General features: G+C 46.2%; 2 protein-coding genes across 4 annotated transcripts in view; one reads left to right on the forward strand and one right to left on the reverse strand.

The window, feature by feature from the left end:
• The window catches only part of LOC146866687 (uncharacterized), a 406500-nt gene that overhangs the window by 344752 nt on the left and 39943 nt on the right, over positions 1-21805 (reverse strand). The window lies entirely within an intron of this gene.
• Positions 1-21805, forward strand: part of CYB5R1 (cytochrome b5 reductase 1) — a 151576-nt gene that overhangs the window by 73588 nt on the left and 56183 nt on the right. Inside the window, exon 6 of the mRNA XM_085600251.1 lies at positions 17806-17889. Within this exon, the coding sequence (XP_085456377.1) occupies positions 17806-17889 (84 nt within the window). The remainder of the gene's footprint in view (positions 1-17805; positions 17890-21805) is intronic.

A 21805-nucleotide genomic window follows, 5' to 3' on the forward strand; every position in this document is an offset into this window, starting at 1 on the left:
GAGTTAAGATTGTTTCAGGGGGAGTACGTATCCCCTTTCCTTTCGCTTTGAAAGGATCTCTCCACCCTTTGGGTCTTTGAAGTGTCCCTTCGGACCCTATTTGTTATAAGTAACAAAGTATGACCATATTCCAGTGTGACAGGGCTTTATGAAAGAGAAATGGATGCTTAACACAGTACTGTAGTTTTCCACCTACAAAAGTGATGGTTCGAAAGGTACATGCTTTGCTAGAAAATATTACGGTAAAGAAAGTTTCCTAATTTCAAAGCTCTTTATTCATGTTATTATCTAGTGCGACCAAGGATTGCTAAAGCTAATATAGCTAGCTTTGTTGACCTATTGGCTTTGCCAGTGCCTCTTGTTGACCCATTGGCTTTGTCAGTGCTTTTTGCTGACGCTGTACAGCATCGGCAACAAGGCGAAATGCTTTTCAGTGATGCTGTGCAGCATTAACAAAAAGAAAAAGTGCGATGATGATGCTGCCGACAGAGGTGCCATTCTGTAGTCATGTGTCTGCTTAGTGATTAATGTATGCATGCATCACCACGCATGCGCACACCTATGGTAAGATGTGGGCATGATCTTTTTATTCCCCTTCTATTTACCGATCTAAAGTGGTGGTCACTACTTAGATTGGTAAATTTAAAAAAAATGGAACTGTATTAGTGTAAGAGCACTGTTTGACTATTAGCCCAGCAGCAAATGGTAGCTGCTGGGACCGGCAAGAAAAATCTCATGTATCCATCTAGAATTTTTTTGATATATAATAAATATATATATGTATGTGTATGTATATGTATATATGTGTGTGTGTGTGTGTGTATATATATATATATATATATATATATATATCTCCATAAGGGTTGCGGGAGCAACAGAGGATTGGGTGAGGTCTGAGGGAATGCAGTAGGTGGGGGCGTGAGAGAACAGAGGTGCCTGAAAGCACTTTTTAGAATGTGGAGCAATACAGCGGCTATGGCAGATGCCAGGCCCTCTAAATAAAGTACATTTCCTTTAAATTCTCTATTTTGAAGACCAACGGAGGTTCAGGTGAATGGAAACAACAGGGGTCTGGGTTTTTAAGCTAGGGGTAACCCAAACTCGAGAGAGCATAAGGAAACACATGCATTTCCCTAAATGTGAGCAGCGAAAGGATACAAGTCAAAAGTCAAAAAGACTATGTTCCAAGGGGGGCAAACACAAGAAGAGGAAGGTTAGCCCTCGAATAAGAAACAAACAAATGAGGGACCATAAAGCCTACCAGTGGTAAGCAATGGGTTGTCTCTAATCCTTTGGTATGGTCTCCAAGCTTTTAGTATGGTCCACTCTATTCTTTAGTCTACAGATAGCTAAAAGCTGTCTGGTACGCAAGGCATGCTTAAAGAAAGAGGTCAGACTCATTTTGGACAGCAATACTGTAAACAAATAAATAAAGGAAAACTTCAGGAACCTTACTATGCTCTCCTATATCATTCTTTATGTACTGCGAGGCGTCAGGAAGTGCACAAAAGATACACATTTACATATCGCATTATGACAAAGCACCAGTAATTCTTAAGGTCCATAATTATCACAGCCAATACAGTGAGTGTTCCTTTGGCTTAATCACCTTGAAACCCCTGTGGGTATACCCGCTCTTAAAAAGTAGCCTTTACCTCATTAAGTACTGAGAACTTCTCTACTAGTGATGAACCGTTTATATATTTGGGGCAGTTCATTACTAAGCCTGCATACCTTTTTTGCCACTAATCTGTGTCCTTTTTCCCATGTGTGGTGGATTTTTAAGGTACATGGATTCCCGTGGAAGGAACCGAGAAAATAGACAAAATGAGCAACATTTTTTGTGTAAATGGGGAAAGAATATTGTGCGAGTTTTTTTTTTTTTTTTTTTTTTTTTTTGTTTTTTTTCCCCTAAAAATTGCATTAACAAAAAGCTTGCTGTACTAAGATTCCCCAAATTCCCAGCTTTCTAGGACAGGCAAAGCTTATACAAAACTCAGTTTTGCAACACAGATTTAGCAGTTTTCCAAATGGTGGTTTGTATTTCCTATTCTGTTTTTGCTGTTTTGACCTACTTGCAGTTTGTTAGGCAAAAAGGTGTGAAACCCTCGTGTGAACCTGGAACGCTGTAGATTTCTGAAGACAAAAGTCTGAATTCAGCAGTGGGTCATTAATGTAAATCACTCATGATTTACTCAAAGAAACAAATTGTTCAAGTTAAAAACTAAGTAAAGTAAATGGGTAATAAATAGAAAAATTTGACTGTTTTCATCTTTGTTACTTTTTGCCCCAATTACCAATTTACATAAGTAATGTACTGTGATGTCTGTCGAGATTTTCTGGTCAGAAGGATATATAGTGTTTCCTGATTGTGCAAAAACATGTGATACCATCAACCAAGGGACTTGTGTACCAACTATGCATCAATATTTAAGTAAAATCTAATGAATGAAATGGGTGTGAAGGAAAGCTATGCATTTCTGTAATGTGCCCAGGAAACTGGGTTCATAATTGGTGGTTATTTGCCCGTGTCTGAATTTGTGGTTAATCTATAATATCCTGTCACTTTGAGGGCGTTATTCAAAATGCGTTCTTTCTTGCACATTGGCTTACATTTGGATGGCAAATATGGAGAGAAATTCAATAGATCATAAATATCCTATTATTATCTGTCCCACACTTCTTTCGATAAAACCATTCTATTGTGGCTTACATGGTTATCTTCACTCTTTCTCGTCTAGAATGCCAGCCATCAAACTTTGGCTAAAATCACAGGATTTTTTCACATTCCTGTGAAGGCAGGATTCGAAATGGGGATTGACTAAAAGTCCCACCACTCAGTATTCTGCAATTCTCCCTACAAAAAAAAATACCCTACTGGTGTGGCTAGGGATGGCACTGGAAACAGCTCATCCCAAAATGATAATGAAGATGTGTATCTCCAGATAAGCCACAGGCATCTATTTGTCATATAGGATTGAATCCTTGGAGGGTTGTCTTAGAAACATGAATAACAAGTCTGTATCCTTTGGAAGATCATCTACATATCTGAACTGCATTTCAGTCTAAATAAGTCCTTGTCCTACCAGAGATCTAATTCCTACTGTGATCAATGGTGTGTTGCATTTGCCATATTGTCTAGCACTGGATCTCACACAGATTCATATGCTTGTATTCTGCTCCATCCTGAGGATGAGAATCCTTGGTGGAAACTGGAGGGCACTTAACTTGATAGTATGCACAGTCTGTTCAACTATCTTTAAGGCCTAATACTAGGACCAATGATGAAGAGATTCTATGAACTCCAGGCACTCCACCCCCCTCCCCTCAAAGACTTCCATAGCACAGATGTTCTACTTCTTGTCAAGTGAAAGGGAATCTTCTAGAGCTGTGCTCTTTCCACAAGATTTTTTTCCTTTAAGGTTACTTCTGAATAGATTCAGTGGAATGAAAAAGAACCTCTTCTTACAGAGGAAAATAATTGTTTTGTCCCTGTGAACTATCTTTCCAGTCACTATGGCCTGGCCTTATGTGATAAAAACGTCTATGAGGTGCTACAAGCAATTAGAACTGATGTGAAAACGTCAATGTGGTTGACTTCAAGACAGAAAAAATCGCCTTCTGCATCCAAATCTACATCAGTACAGTTTCTACCCCGCAGACAACTTTCTTTTCAACAGAACTGTGATCAGTATTACCAAAAGTCCCAAGGAGAGTTCGCACCGAACGGCAAGTGACATGGTGGAAACCAGAACAAGTCTCAGGACCAGTCTCAACTAACCTACAAACCACTCCGCCATCACCATTGCCAGGATGTTGTGGGATGTATTATCAGTGAAATCATACTTCAATTCTTGTGTAAGATATGATTAATAGTTTATGTGCTAATTGTGATTAATAAATCTTGGATCATAACCTATACCAAACAGAATATTTTAAATTTAGCATATTTATTTTTAGTCTACAGAATATTTTACATTTTGATTATTCTTTTTGTATGCTATCAATTTTTTGCAAATACTATCAATCTATTTAAAGACTTGAAAACAAGAGGTCTAAGACGTATGTGACCTGCATTGGATCAAATAAGTAAAGTGAAATTCCCCAGTACAGGCCCTCATTTATCTTTTGGTGCTAAATCATGTGTTGTCTGAAAGCAGCAGTCCTGATTTTACCCGATGGTATAATTGAAAACTGCATGTCTCAGGAAGACATGGGGCATAACTTGGGGTAACAAGAGATGGCTGATTAATTCCATCAGCTTTTTGCTTTTTATTAATTGTGGCAGAATTACCATGGAGTCACTTAGGGGCTGATTACGAGTCTGGTGGTCCATCGGATCGCTGAACCTGTGGTGGGGTTCCCTGGATCGCCAGACTTGTGGTCTACCTGCCTTGTTACAATTACGTGATCGTACTGCCATAGACCGGCCGCAACCTCCGGGGATCATGGATACTGCGGCGTGACACCACGGTGAGAGGGCCTAATATGCTGGTGGTGCCGCTGCAGCACCGCTGAGTATATTAGTGGTTTCCTCACTGCCACGGTTTTCATGACGGTGAGGCCGTCATGAAAACTGTGGCGGTGAGGAAACCAAGGGGCCCCTACAGGTCCCCCTCTTTCCTCAGGGCCAAGGGGGGGTGGTGCACATGATCTTGCCAGACACACAACTCGTAATCTGGCAGGCGGTATCAGTATGGCTTTGGCTGCGTGGGAGCTGGTGTGGCGGCCCGCTCCCACACAGCCAGAGTCGAAGTTAGGCCCTTAGTATTTCACTCATTGAGGAAATTAAAGGTAAGTGGTACAAATAAACTATCATCCAAACACCGAATTATTGTTGCCATGTTTCTGCACTGAAGAGTTTATATGGGTGTTAGAAATTGGATTTCTGGTTGGCTAGGGAATGCGCCTAAGCCAGGCAGAAACCACCACTCTAGGCAGGGCAAGGGAGTTACACGGTGAAGTTAACCCCTGCGGTAACTTGGCACGAGCAGTCAGGCTTATCTCAGAGGCAATGTGTAAAGCGTTTGCGCAACACACACACACACACACACACACACAGCAGCAGCAACACACTAGGAACACCACAAAAGAAACCCCACACAAGGTTATATAAAAAATAGCCTTTGTATTATCCGAAACACATTAGAATCATAATCGCGCATATACACTGTACCAACTGGCACTAGGCAATATTCAGAGGGGATTATAAACATGGCAGGGCCAATCAGGTCACTGTCAGAACCTTTAGAAAGCACTAGTAGCACATATAAAACACAACCAGTGACTACTGGTAAAATACTGGACTTAGCATTATCACCTGCAACATAAACGCATTATGTCTGCATCACATTAGGCATAGAACACATTATGCATAAATCTCATAAGCATAAACATATTACGCAACCCCTGTAGGCATCACATTAGGCACAAAACACATCATGCACAAATCTCATAAGCATAAACACATTATGCATAAATCACAATTAGGAGGGCACCTCAGTGACACTCCCCAGGTCACCTTCCCTTAGGGCCTTGCGCCCTCCTGGTACACACAGGTACCTAACCTGACCCCAGACCAACTGGCCTTCCACTGGGGCTCAAATGCCCTCTGTCCCAAATGTCAGGACGTTATGCTGCCACAGCAGTGGTGTGCAGGCCAGCACAAGCAATCAGGGCAAGGGTGCGCTCCACCCGGGTCTCTCCAGAGACCAGACACAATGCCCCTTCACGTGGCAGCTGCCCGCACTCTTGCAGTGCAGGTGTAAATGCAATCAACACCCACCATGCCTCTAGCTGCCACTGCAACTACAATGATGTGCTCAATGCACTGGAGGCCAGGGGGTGCATCTCATCCATTGCTTATCACAAAGAACTGTCCCCCTTGCTGCAGCTGCCCGCGCTCTTGCGGTGCAGCTATAGAACAATTGCCTTGGCACCCGCCCCCCTTTACCGGGGCTCTTTCGGTGTCTCCTGTGTGGCCACATAAAAGATCCAGAGGGAGCCACAACTCCGATCCTCCCGCTCTTCACCCACCGCTACCCGCGATCTAGCGGGGCAGCTGCCTGAAGTGAGGACTGTGGGGCCTTTCACTGCCGTGGCCCGGGTGTAGAAAAATACCTGGCTGCTCCTCTACTGGTCAGCGAAGGGCCGCTGCGGTAGGACCCAGAGCGAAGTCTCCGGCGAGTCCGCCCAGCGCCATCTCTCCTGTTGCCACGTCCTCTGGAGGCTCTCCTCCCACCTCTACCAGGTTGGCCAACACTCTGGACTCTCCTTGCAGGTCATGAAAGCCCCCGTTGTGCCACCGGCTGCACCTCTGCCGGAGTTCCGCTTCGGGGCAAACAAAGGGGGCGGAAATGGAGCCCGCAAGGGTCTCGGACTCTTAGCAGGCCCGCCCACAATCAGGCACGGGTGCCTGTCTTCTGTTTTTCGGCAGTCCCTCTCTCCGGCTGCGGTTTCACCGGGGCATCGGCAATGCGGGGTAGGCTCCCACTCCAAAGGACACCAATGCGGGGTGGGCTCCCGCTTTTAAATAAACGCCACAGTGCTGGGTAGGCTGCCGCCCAAGGAGCACACAAATGTGGGGTGGGCTCCTGCTCTGTTCCTTGGAAGCACTAGAAGGCAGGGTAGGCTCCCGCTTCAGGTGGCAGCCCAGCGCTGCCTGGCCTCACGCTGTTCCTGGCCCACAGGCCAGGCGGAATACCACTCTCTGGAATCGGACCCTCAACGGGGCTCTCGGCAACCAAAGTGTAGTGCTCACGAGGCGCTAAGTCCAGGATCCAAAAGGCAAATCTGGGCTTAGGCAGGCCAGCTCACAGGGCCCTCCAGCAGAGGGGCAGTCCCTCGTGGCAGTTCCTCCTGGGGCCCAGCAGGTCCACGCAGCACCCAAGACAGCACAAGGAAGCACACTTCATGGGGGGTCACAGCCCCAGTACTTATACTCCCAATCCTTTGATCTCCTAGGCAGGGAGGGTCTGTGCCCAGCCAGAACCAGTTCTTCCTTCTCTTGTGTGACTTCCTGGCAGGAGGTGGAGACGGCAGGGTCAGAGGCAGACCAGTCCCTTTAAGGTGCAAGGAAATTTCCTCCTCCTTCCCCAATTGCAGCCCTGGCCTATTCAGCCCTTTCCTGACCCCCTAGACTATCTGGAGCCCTGCTCCCCTGCCTTCTGTCATCCAAAACCCAGATAGGCAATCCACATTCCAGCAGAGGCACACGGGATGACTGAGCAAGAAAAAACCTACTTTCTAAAAGTGGTATTTTTAAACACAGAATGTCAAAATCACCTTCACTAAAAGATGCATCTTTAGATTCTGAGTTCAGGCATACTAAACGTTACCACGCTGCTCCTCTCATATCAGGAATTACCACAAACACTTATCAGGGAATCTCCAATGCATCCCTATGAGAGGGCAGCCTCACCGCAGTGAGAAACCAAGAATGGCTTTTTGTCACTACCAGGACATGTCACGCACTTAAGGTACATGTCCTACCTTTTACCTACAATGCACCCTGCCCATAGGGCTAGCTAGGGCCTACCTTAGGGGTGACTGATATGCAGTAAAAGGGGGGTCACAGACATGGCACACACTTTAGGTGCCACGTCACAGCGGCAGTAACACTGCGCGCACAGGCCCTGCAATGGCAGAGGCCGGAGACAGGTTTGAAAGGCGACTTCGGTGGGTGGCGCAATCAGCGCTGCAAGCCCACCAGTAACATTTAATTTACTGGCCCTGGGTACCACTGAGATACCACTTTACAAGGGGCTGACAGGTAAATTAAATATGCCAAACAGGTGTAGACCAACCTTACCATGTTTACCACAGAGAGCACACGCACTTTACACTGGACAGCAGTGCTAAACTGCCTAGAGTCCTAGAACCACCAACATCATGTCTGAAAAATGGCTAGGAGGAAGGCAAAAAGTTCAGGGATGACCCTGCAAAAAGGGCCAAGTCCAACAATGAGAAATTGCTAATCCTGTTCAATACCTCAAGAACAGTGTTTTACGTAGCAGATAATAGCGGTGGTAACATGCACCATGTTAAAACTTGATTTTGATTTTCCACACCGACTGCAATTTTGTCCAATTTGCATTCATATTGTGTGTCTCTATAAAATAAGTGGATTAAAAGCAAATGCTTATGTTTATGCCCTGGTTCCTCAATGTAATTATAGGAGCATTGTTGTGCAGTGAGGCAAATGCCATTTTAAAATCAAAACTTCTATCCACGAGGCAGATTCATAGCTTGATGGGCAAGGTGTACAAAAACTGAACAGGTTATTGGTGGCGAAGATGCCTTCTTAATGCCCATTTGTTAATAAGTAGCAATGCTATGACCCCTACCCAGGTTTATGAAGTCATAGAACTTTCTTGTACATAATTTCTCACCAAGAGAAGAATGGGCTGCTGGCCTTTAGTATCTACCATAGTCCAATTGTCCCCCCTTTCTGCTTGTTAAATGTCATATAACTAGAATCAGAAACTGAAACCCAAATAGCATACATTAGCTTTCAGAGATATGGGAAAAACGTCTGGCCCTGGTGCCTGAGATAGTGATAGTCAAATAACCCCTTTATTTCTCTTTATTCACTGAATTGCCTTTTTAGGTATCACCACATACAGCTTTGGCTTCTGGGAGACTCCCTGTTACCACCAATACAATAATAAGAAAAATTACAGAAAGAGAGTGGATTTTAGTGAGGCCCTTCCAGTGATTGGTTTTCATGTGCTTTTGCTGGCTAGCTATTGCTTTGCTATACTTCTGCCAAGTGCTGGTTATTTTGTGGAGGGTTAAAATGTCTGCCATTAGTTTTGGCATTTGCTTTTGGAGATGGTGCATGACATAAGTGACAAAACGGGATGACTAGACACTTATATCAATCCATTTTATTAGTATAGTGTAAGATTCAACCTGTAACATGCTATTCAACTAGTAGTTAAAACAAGTCGAAGTTATTAACTTGCCAAATGCCCCGCTGACGTTTTAATGCTGATTAAAGATTTATTGACCTTGTTTAGGTTGGGGTGTTTCTGCTTTCGTGTTTGTGTGTGTGAAAGCTTATCTATGCTAATATTTTAAGCTCAGTTTGGTTATTTTCCTTTGTTGAGGGTGGTAGCTCTTTTAAGTCCATGTATCATGCAGTAGCAAGTGGTTTCACTTTCTGAACTCTGACAGCATATTAGGATGGAGTTTCACATTGAACTCTGACTGATGCATTAGGAACGGTTTTTTCACTGTGAACTCTTGACTTATGCAGTAAGCTTCCACGCTACATGCCCTCTTGCACACTTCTCATCTGCTCTTGGTTGTGCCTGTGTTGCTTTGCACCAGGCCAGGGGGTACATTTTATTGGTTGTATTCACTCGAACAGGTTACTCGAGTGAGACCCATCTTTCTCTCTTGCTCTTTAATGTACACTGGAGGACCACCTGCTCAGTTTGTTACCCTAAAGCTGGTATGCATTCGGGCAAATGTATCTAAAATATTCATCATCCATTCATTCTGAGTTTTAAACCCACTCTCTTAGTAAGTCTTGGACTCCTCTGGCTCGTTTTTCTGAGAGTCATTGTTAGACTTGGCATCTTTTGGCGTGTTTCCCCTGAGTTTTTGCTTTCTGACCTCCCGGTTTTGACTCTTTTTGCTGGCATAGTGTTTCTGTGCACTTTTCTCACTGCTGATCAGTGGTTAAGTGCAAGTGCTCCTGTTATAAATTGTGTTATGGATTGGTGTTTCCATGATTGGATATTTGATTTACTTGTTAGTCCCTTGTAAAGTGCACTGAGTGTGCCAGGGCCTGTAAATCAAATGCTACTAGTGGGCCTGCAGCACTGATTGTGCCACCCACGTGAGTAGCCCGGAAAACGTACCTCAGACCTGCCATTCCGGAGTCTGCTCGCAGTTTGTAACTGCCATGTCGACTTGGCCAATGCACACACTTGCCAATCCCTCACCTTTCCTTTTCTTACATGTCAGCCACCCCTAAGGTAGGCCCAAGGTACCCCTGTGGGCAGGGTGCAGTGTATGTCAAAGGTAGGACATGCCCTGGTGTGTGTGGCATGTCCTGATAGTGAATTACGGCCAATTTTGGTTTTCGCTATTGCAAGGCTACCTGTTCCCCATAGGACAGAATGGGTAGTCTGTTTATAACATCTTATATACATACCTGGCCTGGGAAATTAGGTAGGAAAATTAAGTTTAGTATGCCTGAACTCAGAATCTAAAGATGCATCTTTTAGTGAAGGCGATTTTTACATTCCGTGTTTGAATATACCACTTTTACAAAGTAGGTATTTTCTTGCTCAGTCATCCTGTGTGCCTCTGCTGGAATGTGGATTGCCTGTCTGGGATTTGGATGACAGAAGGCTGGGGCGCAGGAGTGGCATAACTGGTTCTGGCTGGGCACAGACACTCTCTGCCTAAGAGATCAAAGGATTTGGGGCTATAAATATTGGAGCCCAGATCCCTGAACTTTAGAACTCTTTTGGACCAAGAAGACTGCCAAGAAGAAGAGCCAGAGAAGCTGTGAGGAGGAACTACCACTTTGCTGTGTGCTTTGCAGTGTTGGCCTGCAGGATATGTTTCCATCTTGGGCAGTGAAAGGACTGGACTGAACTTTCTGCAATCTATTTTTGTGAGTTTCTCCAAGGGCTTGAGGTAGAGCTTGCCCCCTGTTCAAGAAGTCTCAGGAACAACAAAAGTCTTCAAGCTCTCCTGTGTGTTTTGCGCTGCAACAGAAGAAAACTCAACCGGACGACGTCTACGATGCTACTGCCTACTCTGTGTCCTGAAGGCACAGCAGAGGGCTCCGCCGCAATGCCGCACCGTGACCCTGGTCTCACTGACGACACCTGCTGACAGCGCCATCAATCCGCTGCTTGCACCATGACCTGTGGGCACCGCCTCGCTTCACGACGACACCTTGGTATCCCCGACGACGACGCTCCACCCCGGAATCTATGCCGCTGCTTGCACCGTGGTTCAAGGGCACCGCTCAAAGTTACACGATGCACCGCCCTCATCCGGCACTACAGCCTTGGCCTACCGACGCCGGCGCCATCAACTCCAGTTCGTCAGCCGACGACAGCACTTCAGCAATGACAATGACACTGCTTGCACCGCAACGAGCACCGCATTCACTTCGCACCGCAACCCTGGTCTCACCGACGATGCCATCTGATGCCGCCACCGAGCCGCTGCTTGCACCGTGACCTGTGGGCACCGTACCGCAGCACCCGACGCCTGCCAACGCCAGCGCTCCTGACTTCAACAGAGAGGAGTTCGGTCTACAACGCGTGTGACTTCGAGGGCCCCGACGACTCCTGCACCGACCTCCGGAACAGATGCCTGTGGACGCCGTGCTTTCAGAAGCTCAACGAGAAGTCGCCGATGCCCTGCATTTCCAAAAGGTACTGGTTGCGGGTCTTCCCGACACCGTAGCTGGCCCGCGACACCGCAGTCAGCCAGAACTGCTTGGATTTGTTTGGTCACGACGCCGTGATAGCCCTGGACGGAGCTATCAATATCAAGGAACTATTTTTCAAGCATATTTTGATAATCGAAGATTTTTAATTACTGTATTGTGTTTTTTTTATCGTTTTTGGTCTTGTCTTAAATATATAACAATATTGGATATATTTCTAAACTGGTGTGGTGTCCTTTTGTAGTGCTTACACTGTATTACTGTTGGTTATGTGCAAATACTTTACACACTGCCTCTAAGATAAGCCTGACTGCTCCTGCCAAGCTGAGCAGGGGTTATTTTAGGAGTGTAACTCCCTTATCCTGACTAGAGTGGTGGTTTCTGCCCGACTTGGGCACATGCCCTAGCCGACCAAAAATCCCATATCTAACAGTCATGTATCAAAAGTGTGTTTTTTCTGTCAAATAGTTAGCTGCCCTCAGTGTACCAAAATTAAAATATTGTGCCTCTGTGCATGCTAGGTGCGCGAGTGCAAGGTTCCGTGCAATAAAGCCCGACCTATTTTCTAATGCCTGTTTTTTGTGTTCTCTGCTATCGTCGCCAGGGGAATCTTACCTGAAGGTCGTATTTCTAGTTTTTAACCGTATCACGAAGTTTTTTTATTACGTACATTATAGCATGTTCTTGCACTTGTTATAACTGTATGGTGTGTGACATACATACACATACCTGTAAATCTCTGCAACAGACGTATTTAATCTCTGAACTATCTTGCCCTCTCCAGTATCGTGTCTCCCCAGAGAGTTTCTGCTTTTAGGTCGGTTTGTATCCGACTCACTGGACCTCAAAGGCCTAGGATACTGCGGCATGCAACAGGAAAGTGCCAATTGCACCTTATCAAGGACATGCAACGATGAATGACAATTCCTCTTATACCAAGCACTCGCAAAGCCAATACGTCCTACCCCTATAATGTGACTGCTAAGCTACTGGCTTTGCCAATGCTTGTTTGTAAATCATTGTAAAAAAAAAAAAATCAAAATACTGGAGGAAAAGCTGACCCGTTTATTAAGCGATCTTAAAACTGATATTTTCAGTCTTTAGAAACGGCAGTTTATTTTTCAGATGTCATTGAACAGAATGTGAAACTTACAGGTGATCCAGCTTAAAGGTGACCAAGAGGAGTCGTTGCAGGTGCTCAAAAGAACGTAATAGCTGACTGAGGAAGTGTCAGAAATTAAAGGGAAATGGTTGCCATTTACTTTCCACACAATTATGAAATGGAACTCAAGCTCCCGCTATTTGGTGCCAGCAGCAGCAGCCTGCAGGCTTATGGGCCTCTGGGAGAGAGACGTCCTTCCAGTCACTCTAAGTACACTTTCTGCTCAAAGGCAGGCTGAGTGCATGCAGCAGCCTCACCCCACCCAACCCCAGCCCCTTGCACCATAAATGCCTCCTTTGTGGCCAAGGGCGTGGACTTTTATGCATCCAGTGGAAGGCTGGAGATGAAAGAAAACCCAAGACAAAGCCAGCTCTTTAGTCATACCGGTAATACGTAGAGCACGGGTGGGGCGTGGAGGTGAGATGGCAAGCAGCACATGGGCGAGAGGAAGAACACACGTGCACCTGCATAAAGTGCGCAAAGAAAAGAGGAGTCCCCTGATGTGAGCTGCTGCCTATTAGACCCACCTGAAAGTGAGAGTAATTGTCTTTGCTCGTGTTTTTATCTAAAATGTTAGCAGTAATAGGGTGGCAGACCAAAGCTTCTCTGAATGGCCCAGGTTTGACTTTTTAATAACAAATAACCAGCCCAATCTTTTAAGGCAGGTTGAGCCACAACATTATTGATGGACAGTAATAAAAGTGGCAGTGATGGAAGTGAAGGCCGCAGTGTAACCATGCTGGTGCCGGATCTTGTAGGGTTAAAACTAAAAGAGAAAGGAAGCGGCGACGGCTTCTGACGTTGGGCGAATCCGAAAATCTCAAGCGAGGACTGTGTCAGACCAAGTAATGCAAGCAGTTTGCAATTGCACTAAATCCCTGTTTTAAAGTCAACGTAATTTGGACACAGAAGATCTTCAAATGCGTACAAAACTTGCCTACGGTATGACTTTATCTATACACAAGCAGAAATCAACTACAGATTCAATAAGTTGAAAGTAGGGGTCCGCCAAGTTGCAACAGCTTGTTTTCCCTGCAACTTCGTGTGTCTTTCTTAAACTTTGCAGTTGCCGCAAGAGTACACACGTGACACGCCAGTATTCTCTTGCAAAAAATAAACTTTTTTTTTTTACCTTTGATGTAGTTAACAAACTTTAAAAACTTTTGGTAACTTTTCAGACAAATGTTTACTTTTGCCCATTGTTGGAAGGAAGACGGAATTCCTCTGTGTATAGTGGCTTCATGGACGATTCGAAAACATTACAATGCTACGGGAGCCGGGAGGGTCGTGCATGCAGTTGTGGATTTGGTGAAATAGTTGGCAAGTCTAGATGGTGACGGGGGCTGTGATTGCTGGGGGGAGGTGTTTTCAACGCCTCTCAAGTATCAAGGAGCGGTGAGTACACTTGATGACCAGAAGACACTGCGGCCATCGCACACAGAGAGCTCACACCTAGATATGCCGAAGTTCCTACATAGAGGCTATCCGTTAGTAACATTTGCCGCGCTCAGTATCCTACGCAGACGCGTTCCTAAGGAGTGAATGTTTATAGTCCCACACGGGTTTAGTTCGAGCTGGTTGAAATGAGTCACCGCCTCAGGAAAGGGTGTGATCTTCAGTTTGTCTCCGATGTGGTGTTTTATTCAAGCCTCTGGCTTTCAAAGATGCTCGTGATTCACGGATGCGGGGGCGCCGAGGGATTTGCAGAGAAACGCTGTTTTTCGCACGCTACACACCACCCTTGCTGTCTGTCTGGCGTTAATTGTGTTGCTGAGGATTTGGCGATGCATCCGAAAAAAGCCCGACACGGCTGGGTAAGAGCCAGCCACACCCAGGGAAAGGGGCCTCACCTCACCACCAGCTTTGCAGGGCCCAGGGGTAGGGGGCCCCCCTTGGCCTCACCTCACTACCAGCTTTGCAGGGCGGGGGGGGGGGGGGGGTGCCCGAGGGGCCCCACTCCTCTGGGCCTCACCTCACTACCAGCTTTGCAGGGCCCGGGGGGAGGGTGCCCGACGGCCCCATTCCTCTGGGCCTCACCTCACTACCAGCTTTCCTGGGCCCTGGGGGGAGGGTGCCCGAGGGCCCCCAGGCCACTCCCCTGGGCTTCGCTGCCTCATTAGAGCTTCATTGTAATTCCAAATCAAAATGAACAAGCATTTACAATGCAATGGTCTCGGCATTGTTAAAGTTAGAGCTGTTGGCAATGTTCATGACATTATTCTTGTTTGTTTTTGTTTTTAAAACATTAGAAGAAGCTGCATTGTTATTTACAATGTCAATAGCTTAATCACTCTCCAATGCGAGACCTATTGCATTTGCACCCACACACAGAGCCACACACACAAAGCCACCCACACAGAGCCACCCAAACATACAGAGCCACTCACATAGAGCAACCCACACACAAATGGAGCCACCCACAGAGCCACCTACACACACACACACACACTTACCCACACACAGACAGAGCCACCACGCATAGTTTTAGTGACCCTGGAACATTAAAGCATTTAACACACGGAGTTTAAAAAGTAAAATATTAATAAAAATGTCAAAAATAATGTTCCTAATAATAAAATAAATCATCGTGTTCTAGAGGACCCGCTTGTGCTAGTCGCCTGCAACGGGGTTGTCGCTTGGTGTTATTAATCGTAACAAAAGTAACCATGCCATGGCATCTGAAGGATGAGATGTAAATTTGCCCCTGCCCGGGTTTGAAGTTGGGATCAGCAGGTTGCACGCTTTCTAGCTTCACAGCTGTCCCCACCTCGCCGTCCCCTTCACAGACACAAACACCTGACCCGCTCGACTGCTGCATCACCTTGTTGCCATGGCAAACAGCTGCTGTGGTACTTTTCCTATGAAACACACACTGCCCATCACCTGGACCGCGAGACGTCACGCTCTCTCGGATTGGCTGATTTTCCACCGGAACCACTTACTATACACTCGATTAAACCGGTTGTCTAGCGTTACCTCAGCTCCAACCGGGTGGGACATTTATTATTTATGAGTTTTGTTTTTAAATAATGTTGAATGTATGGATAACTGACCAATTTTCAATACACATCGTTATCTAGAAAAGAAACACGTCACAGGCTGAATTCTCTTAAGGATTAAACTCAGATGTTATGATCACACAAACCGAGTCAAGAAAACGGCTGACACAGGAACCTGTCACCGGGAGGCAGCAGGGGCATTTTTACAGTAAACCCCCAACCCACTGCGTTTTTCTCGCCAGTCTAGACGTATTTCTCACGAGAATATCGGTTTAATAATTCGATTATAAGCAAATGCAAAAAAAAAAAAAAAGACTGGTGGCAGCACAAATGTGAGCTGGCGGGTGCTGCGGCTATAGAATATTTTGTTGGGATTAAATCGTCCAAGATATTCTTTTCGGTGCCCGAAAATCATTCCCACCCTCCCAACCGCACGTAGAGAATAAAAAATAAAATTCCGTTTACCAGGGAGAAAATGGAGGCTGTCGGCTGGCAGTGTCGGGGAGAGATGGAGAGATGAGGTGGGCGGAGAGGGGAGGGCTGTGATAGCGAGGGAGGGGTGAACAGATGGGACGCAGAGGAGAGTGCCGCAGCGGGGATGCCCAGCCGTGAAAGATGAGGGGGGCGGGGTTCGAACAAGTGAGGAGCGGAGCGGAGATCTTGAATATTAATATGGCGCTGCGTGGCCGAACAGAGTAGCCCGTTTTTGCTTCAAACTGGATTTTATTAGGTATTAAAAAATTGCTCTTATGACTGCCTGTTTTTTCATCCCTCGAAGACTACATTGGTCCTTTCTGGATTGAGAACATATGAGCCGTAGTTTACAGGCTCAGACACAGGCAGTTACAGGGCCGGACTGAGAAGTCAAAGCAGCCCTGGCAAATGATACCAGTCCAGCCCCCATGTGGTGCATAGCGAACGGAGGGCCCGCATAACAAATTGGCAAAGCGTGCACAGAGTAACTCCTGATGGAATAGAAGGGAAGTGGATCCGGACACACGCCACTTACTTCAAAAGGTACTGCGGGATGGCGCAGCCTTCGAGCTAAAAACGAATCCTTACAGGGGAAAGTTCACAGGAAATAAAAGATTTAAAGGGGAGGAGCCGAGAGCAGGGGGAGAGGACCAGCACACCACTGCCTTTCTCCGAGGCAAAGCAGAAATGCCTCAGAGAAAGGCAGCGGCGCTTTCGGATTCGGGGGCGTGTTCTCCTCCTACCATTGGCTGGAGGAGATAATTAGAAAAGCAACGAAAAAACACGCCCCCGAATCCGAAAAGGACTGGGCCTGTTCGGAGTGACAAAGCCTCTTCTCCAATGGCTGGCCAGCGTTCAAGAGGCCAGCCAATGGAGAACAGGGGAGAAGAGGGGCGGGTTCAAGCCCTTCTTCTCCAAAACATTAAATCTCCGACTTCCGGTTCTGCCTTCGGCAGACCGGACGGTCCTCGACCTAAAAAGTGCTCTGTTTTCTCATTTCCCGCATACATTTTGGTGGGTAAATCCAACTATGCACGTGGGGGGCAGTGGCGTAACAAAAGCCCCTGCAGCCCCTAAGGTGTGGGGGGGGGGGGGGGGGGGAGTGCTAGCTCTGGGCCCCCTCTCCGGAACTATGCAAGGGCGGGACTGAGAGCCCCTGACTGTGCCGGAGCACTCTTTTCCCCCCCCCCCTCCCCTCCATGCCCTTTGCAGGGGGATCCCCGGAAGTTTCATCACATCACTGTGAGGGACAGCAGGTAGAATTATGTGGGAAAACACTGATAGCCGTTGTTATTCTGCATTGTGCGACTCAAAAATGTGAATCTCTTGCGGACCGTTCCACGAGTACTAGACCCGTGCTACTGGCATGTATCGAGGGGAAAATTCAGAGGCGGTTTTAACCAGCAGTCTAAAAACCAGTATTGTCAACGCCAGTATGTTTCACCTTTGGAATATATTGGTTTTGCCAATGGGATTTAGCCATGCTGCACATCCTCTCCAGTTCTCCACAGGATGGCTAAAGAATTTGGCTCTGCTCTTTCGGCTGGAGAGCACACAGGAGAGGCTTGCCAGCAAGAGACGGGGAGCGCACAGGCAGGATGAACTCTCAGGGAGGGGGCAGGCTTAGCTCTTTTTGGACTCGAAGATCCAAGAGGCAGGACCTCAAGTGGAACCAGATATAATGTCGACTATCTATCCGATTCTTTTAAAGACTAATTTTATCTAACAATATCTGTTTTTACTTACAGGGAAATTCGCTATCCAGCCAGACAAGAAATCTGCACCGGAGATGAAATTTGCCAATAGCATTGGAATGATTGCTGGAGGAACAGGTATGCATACAATCTGTGCAGTGAACCCAATGGGCAATTATTTTAATGGCATCTGTGGCAACAGACCAGTCTAAGTGAATTTCCATCTTAACGGGAATTTCCGAACAAGAAGAAAAAGTGTTGCTCGCTTGTAGTATACTTGTAGCTTACCTGGACAATGTGCTGTAATATTTGATGCTTGAGTATTCCGATTGCATCCCCCTTTCTTGAACCTTCTAACTGTCCGCTTGATTCTCCTCCGCCATATTCCACTGTAAACTCCACATGTTGGAATCTAGACAGAATATATTCGTGGGGTGGTGGCTACCTTGGAGTCGAGAGTAGCCATTTGGAATGTATGGACCAATAGTAGCATTTTCTTACTGTTGCATCAGACTCCCTTAGTTGAAATTTAGGCCAGACATCTGGTGAACAGATTATGAAAAACTGCCTGAATGTACTTCATTTTATATCCTTTAATAAAGTGCATGATTACCAGACCCAGTTTCTTGCCGCTAGAGACACTCACTTGGAAGTATGGTGACCATAGACGATATCAGGATTGTATGTATGTGAGTTGACGGTTGATGGCACTGATGTATCTCCAAGACTCAATTTCGAAGACTCTAGTCTAGGTAAGCTGGGGTGTTTTTGATCCAGCTGAGTTCTGGTGTAGCTAAAGGGCAGCTGAAGGCCTTTTTTCTTAATTTCAGATTTTCCCCTGCTTGGGATTCGATCCAATGAGGTTCCCAAATGCTTCTGAATATTGGGAACATTCAGAATGCTTTTTCATTTACACCATTATAGACTAATGGATATTTACATAAACACAAGCAAGAACCATAGCCACTTATTTTTTGTTTATAACTTTAAAGCCCCTCCATAATAACTTGGCTTCTCCCTCCTTGACCAATGTACACCACATTTGACAGAACAAGAGCGAGCCTCATGTACTTTTTTCCAACCTTTGCCACACAGTGCTAGACCATGTTTCAGTTTTATAATTTGTCCCCAGTGTATTGGTATTAAGTATGTTCTCTTTTATCAATGATGTGAGGATAAAAAAAATTCTAGCCATCACATCTGGAATTTTCAATTCTATTACGGACTCGGAGGCGAGGATATTGCTTTTAATCCTTTGCTTTTTATTAATAAATTTTTTACAGCAGCCAATCAAAATAAAACTTTTATATGACTACATTTCCCATCATTCCTGTCATGACGTCACATTACTTACACCAATTTGATTGCCCTTAGTACATAGACCCTATTGCTGTTGAAGACCATGAAAGACAAAATGTTTCAGCTTCCAATCGCTGGACTCTCAAAGGTGTCTTGAGTTCCAACCGGCAACCAGGCTGCTCCACTCTGGGAGATATTCCGGTCTGACTGAGATGCAGAGTTGGAGGTAATAATGCCAGAAGCTTTTTGTGATGTCTATGAGGACTTTGGATCAGGTACCTCCCAGCTTGCTTGCATATTGGCAGTGGCGGCCACCGCAAATTGAAAATAGGGGGTGGGGGAATTTAGTGAGGACCACAAAATATTTTCTTGTCGCTGCCACAGACACCCACCTCGTTGCTTCTCTCCCGGAAGACACTGGGAAAGAACGGGCTCCCCTCCCAATCCAGACGCTGCTCTCATGCTATGCCCAGCATAAGAGTAGTGCCAGGATTGGTCTGAGTGGTCTGGTCTGCCGCTTCGACAGTGCCTGGGAGCCTGCGGATTTTCTCCATCCAACCCGGCTGTTCAACACAGCTGGGTTGGAGAAACAGAAGAGTGCATGTCTGTTTGGCCGGCCTAAGACGGCAGGCCAAACTGATGTGCGTGCTTCTAAGTGCCCACCACTCCTCCCTGTCGTGGTCGGTCCCACTCTATAATGGCATGCCTCAGCCAGAGCCGGTCACAGAAAAATAAAATCTTATTGTTTTATCATCATTTTAATTTTCATGTGACTGCAGGAATGGGGCGACACTCCATCGCCATTATGGAGGAGCTGCCCCTGCATATCGGACTGCCGAGAGGTCAATCCAGAGCAGAATGCAGCAGTGCAACTTGTAAGGGTTAGAGTTTTTATTGCGAAAGACCCTGCCAGTTATTCTAGGCAATTTATATGCAGGTTTGAATATGCTGGTGCCCACTGACCTCCAGTAGGGGTAACTCCACATTTGTTCCCCCAGTTCCAAAGGCTGGCGCCTAATTCGATAATGACATCTGGGTGTTTGCCAAAGATGGCGTTGCCGTTCCAACCTGACATGTGGTTTAACCACCTTTTGAAGTTCTGCTCTGGTGTCTGGGGTCAGATTGATCAGGTCTGCATAAGACATCCCTCTTTGTAGATGTTGAATCTTTAGTCTTCGAAGGGTCCTGTAGTGTAGGGGGTCTGGAAAGATGGCCTGGATCGAGAAGGCCCGAAGTCCTATTATCTGGGCTAGGTTTTGCAATGAGAGTTTGTGTCATGAGAGGACCGATTTTATTTCCTTTTGGATTGTTCTCCTCTTCTTGGACGGTAAGGCCTGTAGGGCTGTCGGAGAGTTCATCTGAAAACCCTGAAACTTTATACATTGGGACGGAATCAGGATGAACTTTGTATCATTTATCAGAAAACCCAGGGACTGGAGAAGATGTATAGTTCAGTTTTGGTGGGTTAGGAGTGTTGATTTGCCCTGAGCTATTAAGAGGATGTCGTCCAGATAAATAATCAATCGGACCCCTTTGACGCGGAGGTGTTCTACCACCGGTTTCATGATCTTGGTAAAGCCCCATAGTGCGGAGGAGAGCCCGAAATGAAGATCTTTGTATTTGTACAATAGGCAGTTCCAGTAAAACTAGAGAGATTTCCTGTGGGTGGAAAAATCGAGATCGTGAGATACATATCTTTCAGATCCAAACACACCATCCTGTCTGCCCTCTGGAGTAGATCACAGAGAAGATAGATGTCCTCCATCTTGAAATGGCAGTAAAGTATCCAACCATTGAATTCTTTCAGATTCATCACCTGGCGGAAGCCCCCGTCTTTTTGGGTGACCAAAAAAGTGATGTTGCTGAAAACTGTCAGATGGGGGTTTGGTTGACATATTGTGTCCTTCAGAAGAAGCTGAGAGATCTCTTGATCTTTAAAATTCCAATCTTGTTGGGGGGAGGGGGGAAGAAGGAGAGGAGGGCTGTTGGATTGGGAGGGTGACCTATAAAACTCTTTTTTGAACCCCTTGAACTTTTCCAACATCCATGAGTCGTTGAGAGTCTCCCAGTTGGCAGGAAAACTGAGTTCTGCCTCCCCGGACAACAGACGCTAGTGATATAAGTCTTGCGTGAAGAGGAACTGGTGGAGAAGGACACTCTTCTTTATCTGTTCCGGCCTCAATATCTAAAGGAGTAGAAAGAACCATGTTGTTGCTCTGTGTATCCACTGGTCTGGGAGTGGAAGCCTCTGGAGGGGCCTTGTGAAAAGTAACGGCAGGCCCAGCCAAAAAGGAGTGTGTGGAATACTTTTTGGAGAGACGATTGGGCCTTGTCTAGGTCCATAAAGGTGTGGACAAAGGTTCCCATGTGTTTAACAAATTTGTTGCTGAACAGTAGGCCATTAGCCCTAGGGCCTGCTTCTGATGTTGCCAATGAAGTCCATTTTGGGTCCATTCGTATGAGTATTGAAAGTCTGCGTTCAACTGACAAGGTGTGGTTGGCATTGCCCAGCCCGCTAGTGTGATGGGATCTACTTGGGTGCTTGTGTCTTTCGCCTTAATGGCCATTTCCAAGACTATACAGAGGGGTCCCGTCAGGTCAAGGTCCTTATCTTGACAGGCCCTCCATGATGTGTCAATACCCTTTTTTGGGTAGTTTGTGGAGGGCTTCAAGAAAGTCGCTATGTGAGGGTGTAGTTCAGGTTTTCTGCAACCTTGTTGGGGATGTCAGGCCTGCGACGTTCGGACTAGTCATG

This window comes from Triturus cristatus, chromosome 1_2 (assembly GCF_964204655.1).
Source record: "Triturus cristatus chromosome 1_2, aTriCri1.1, whole genome shotgun sequence".
NCBI lineage: Eukaryota > Metazoa > Chordata > Amphibia > Caudata > Salamandridae > Triturus > Triturus cristatus.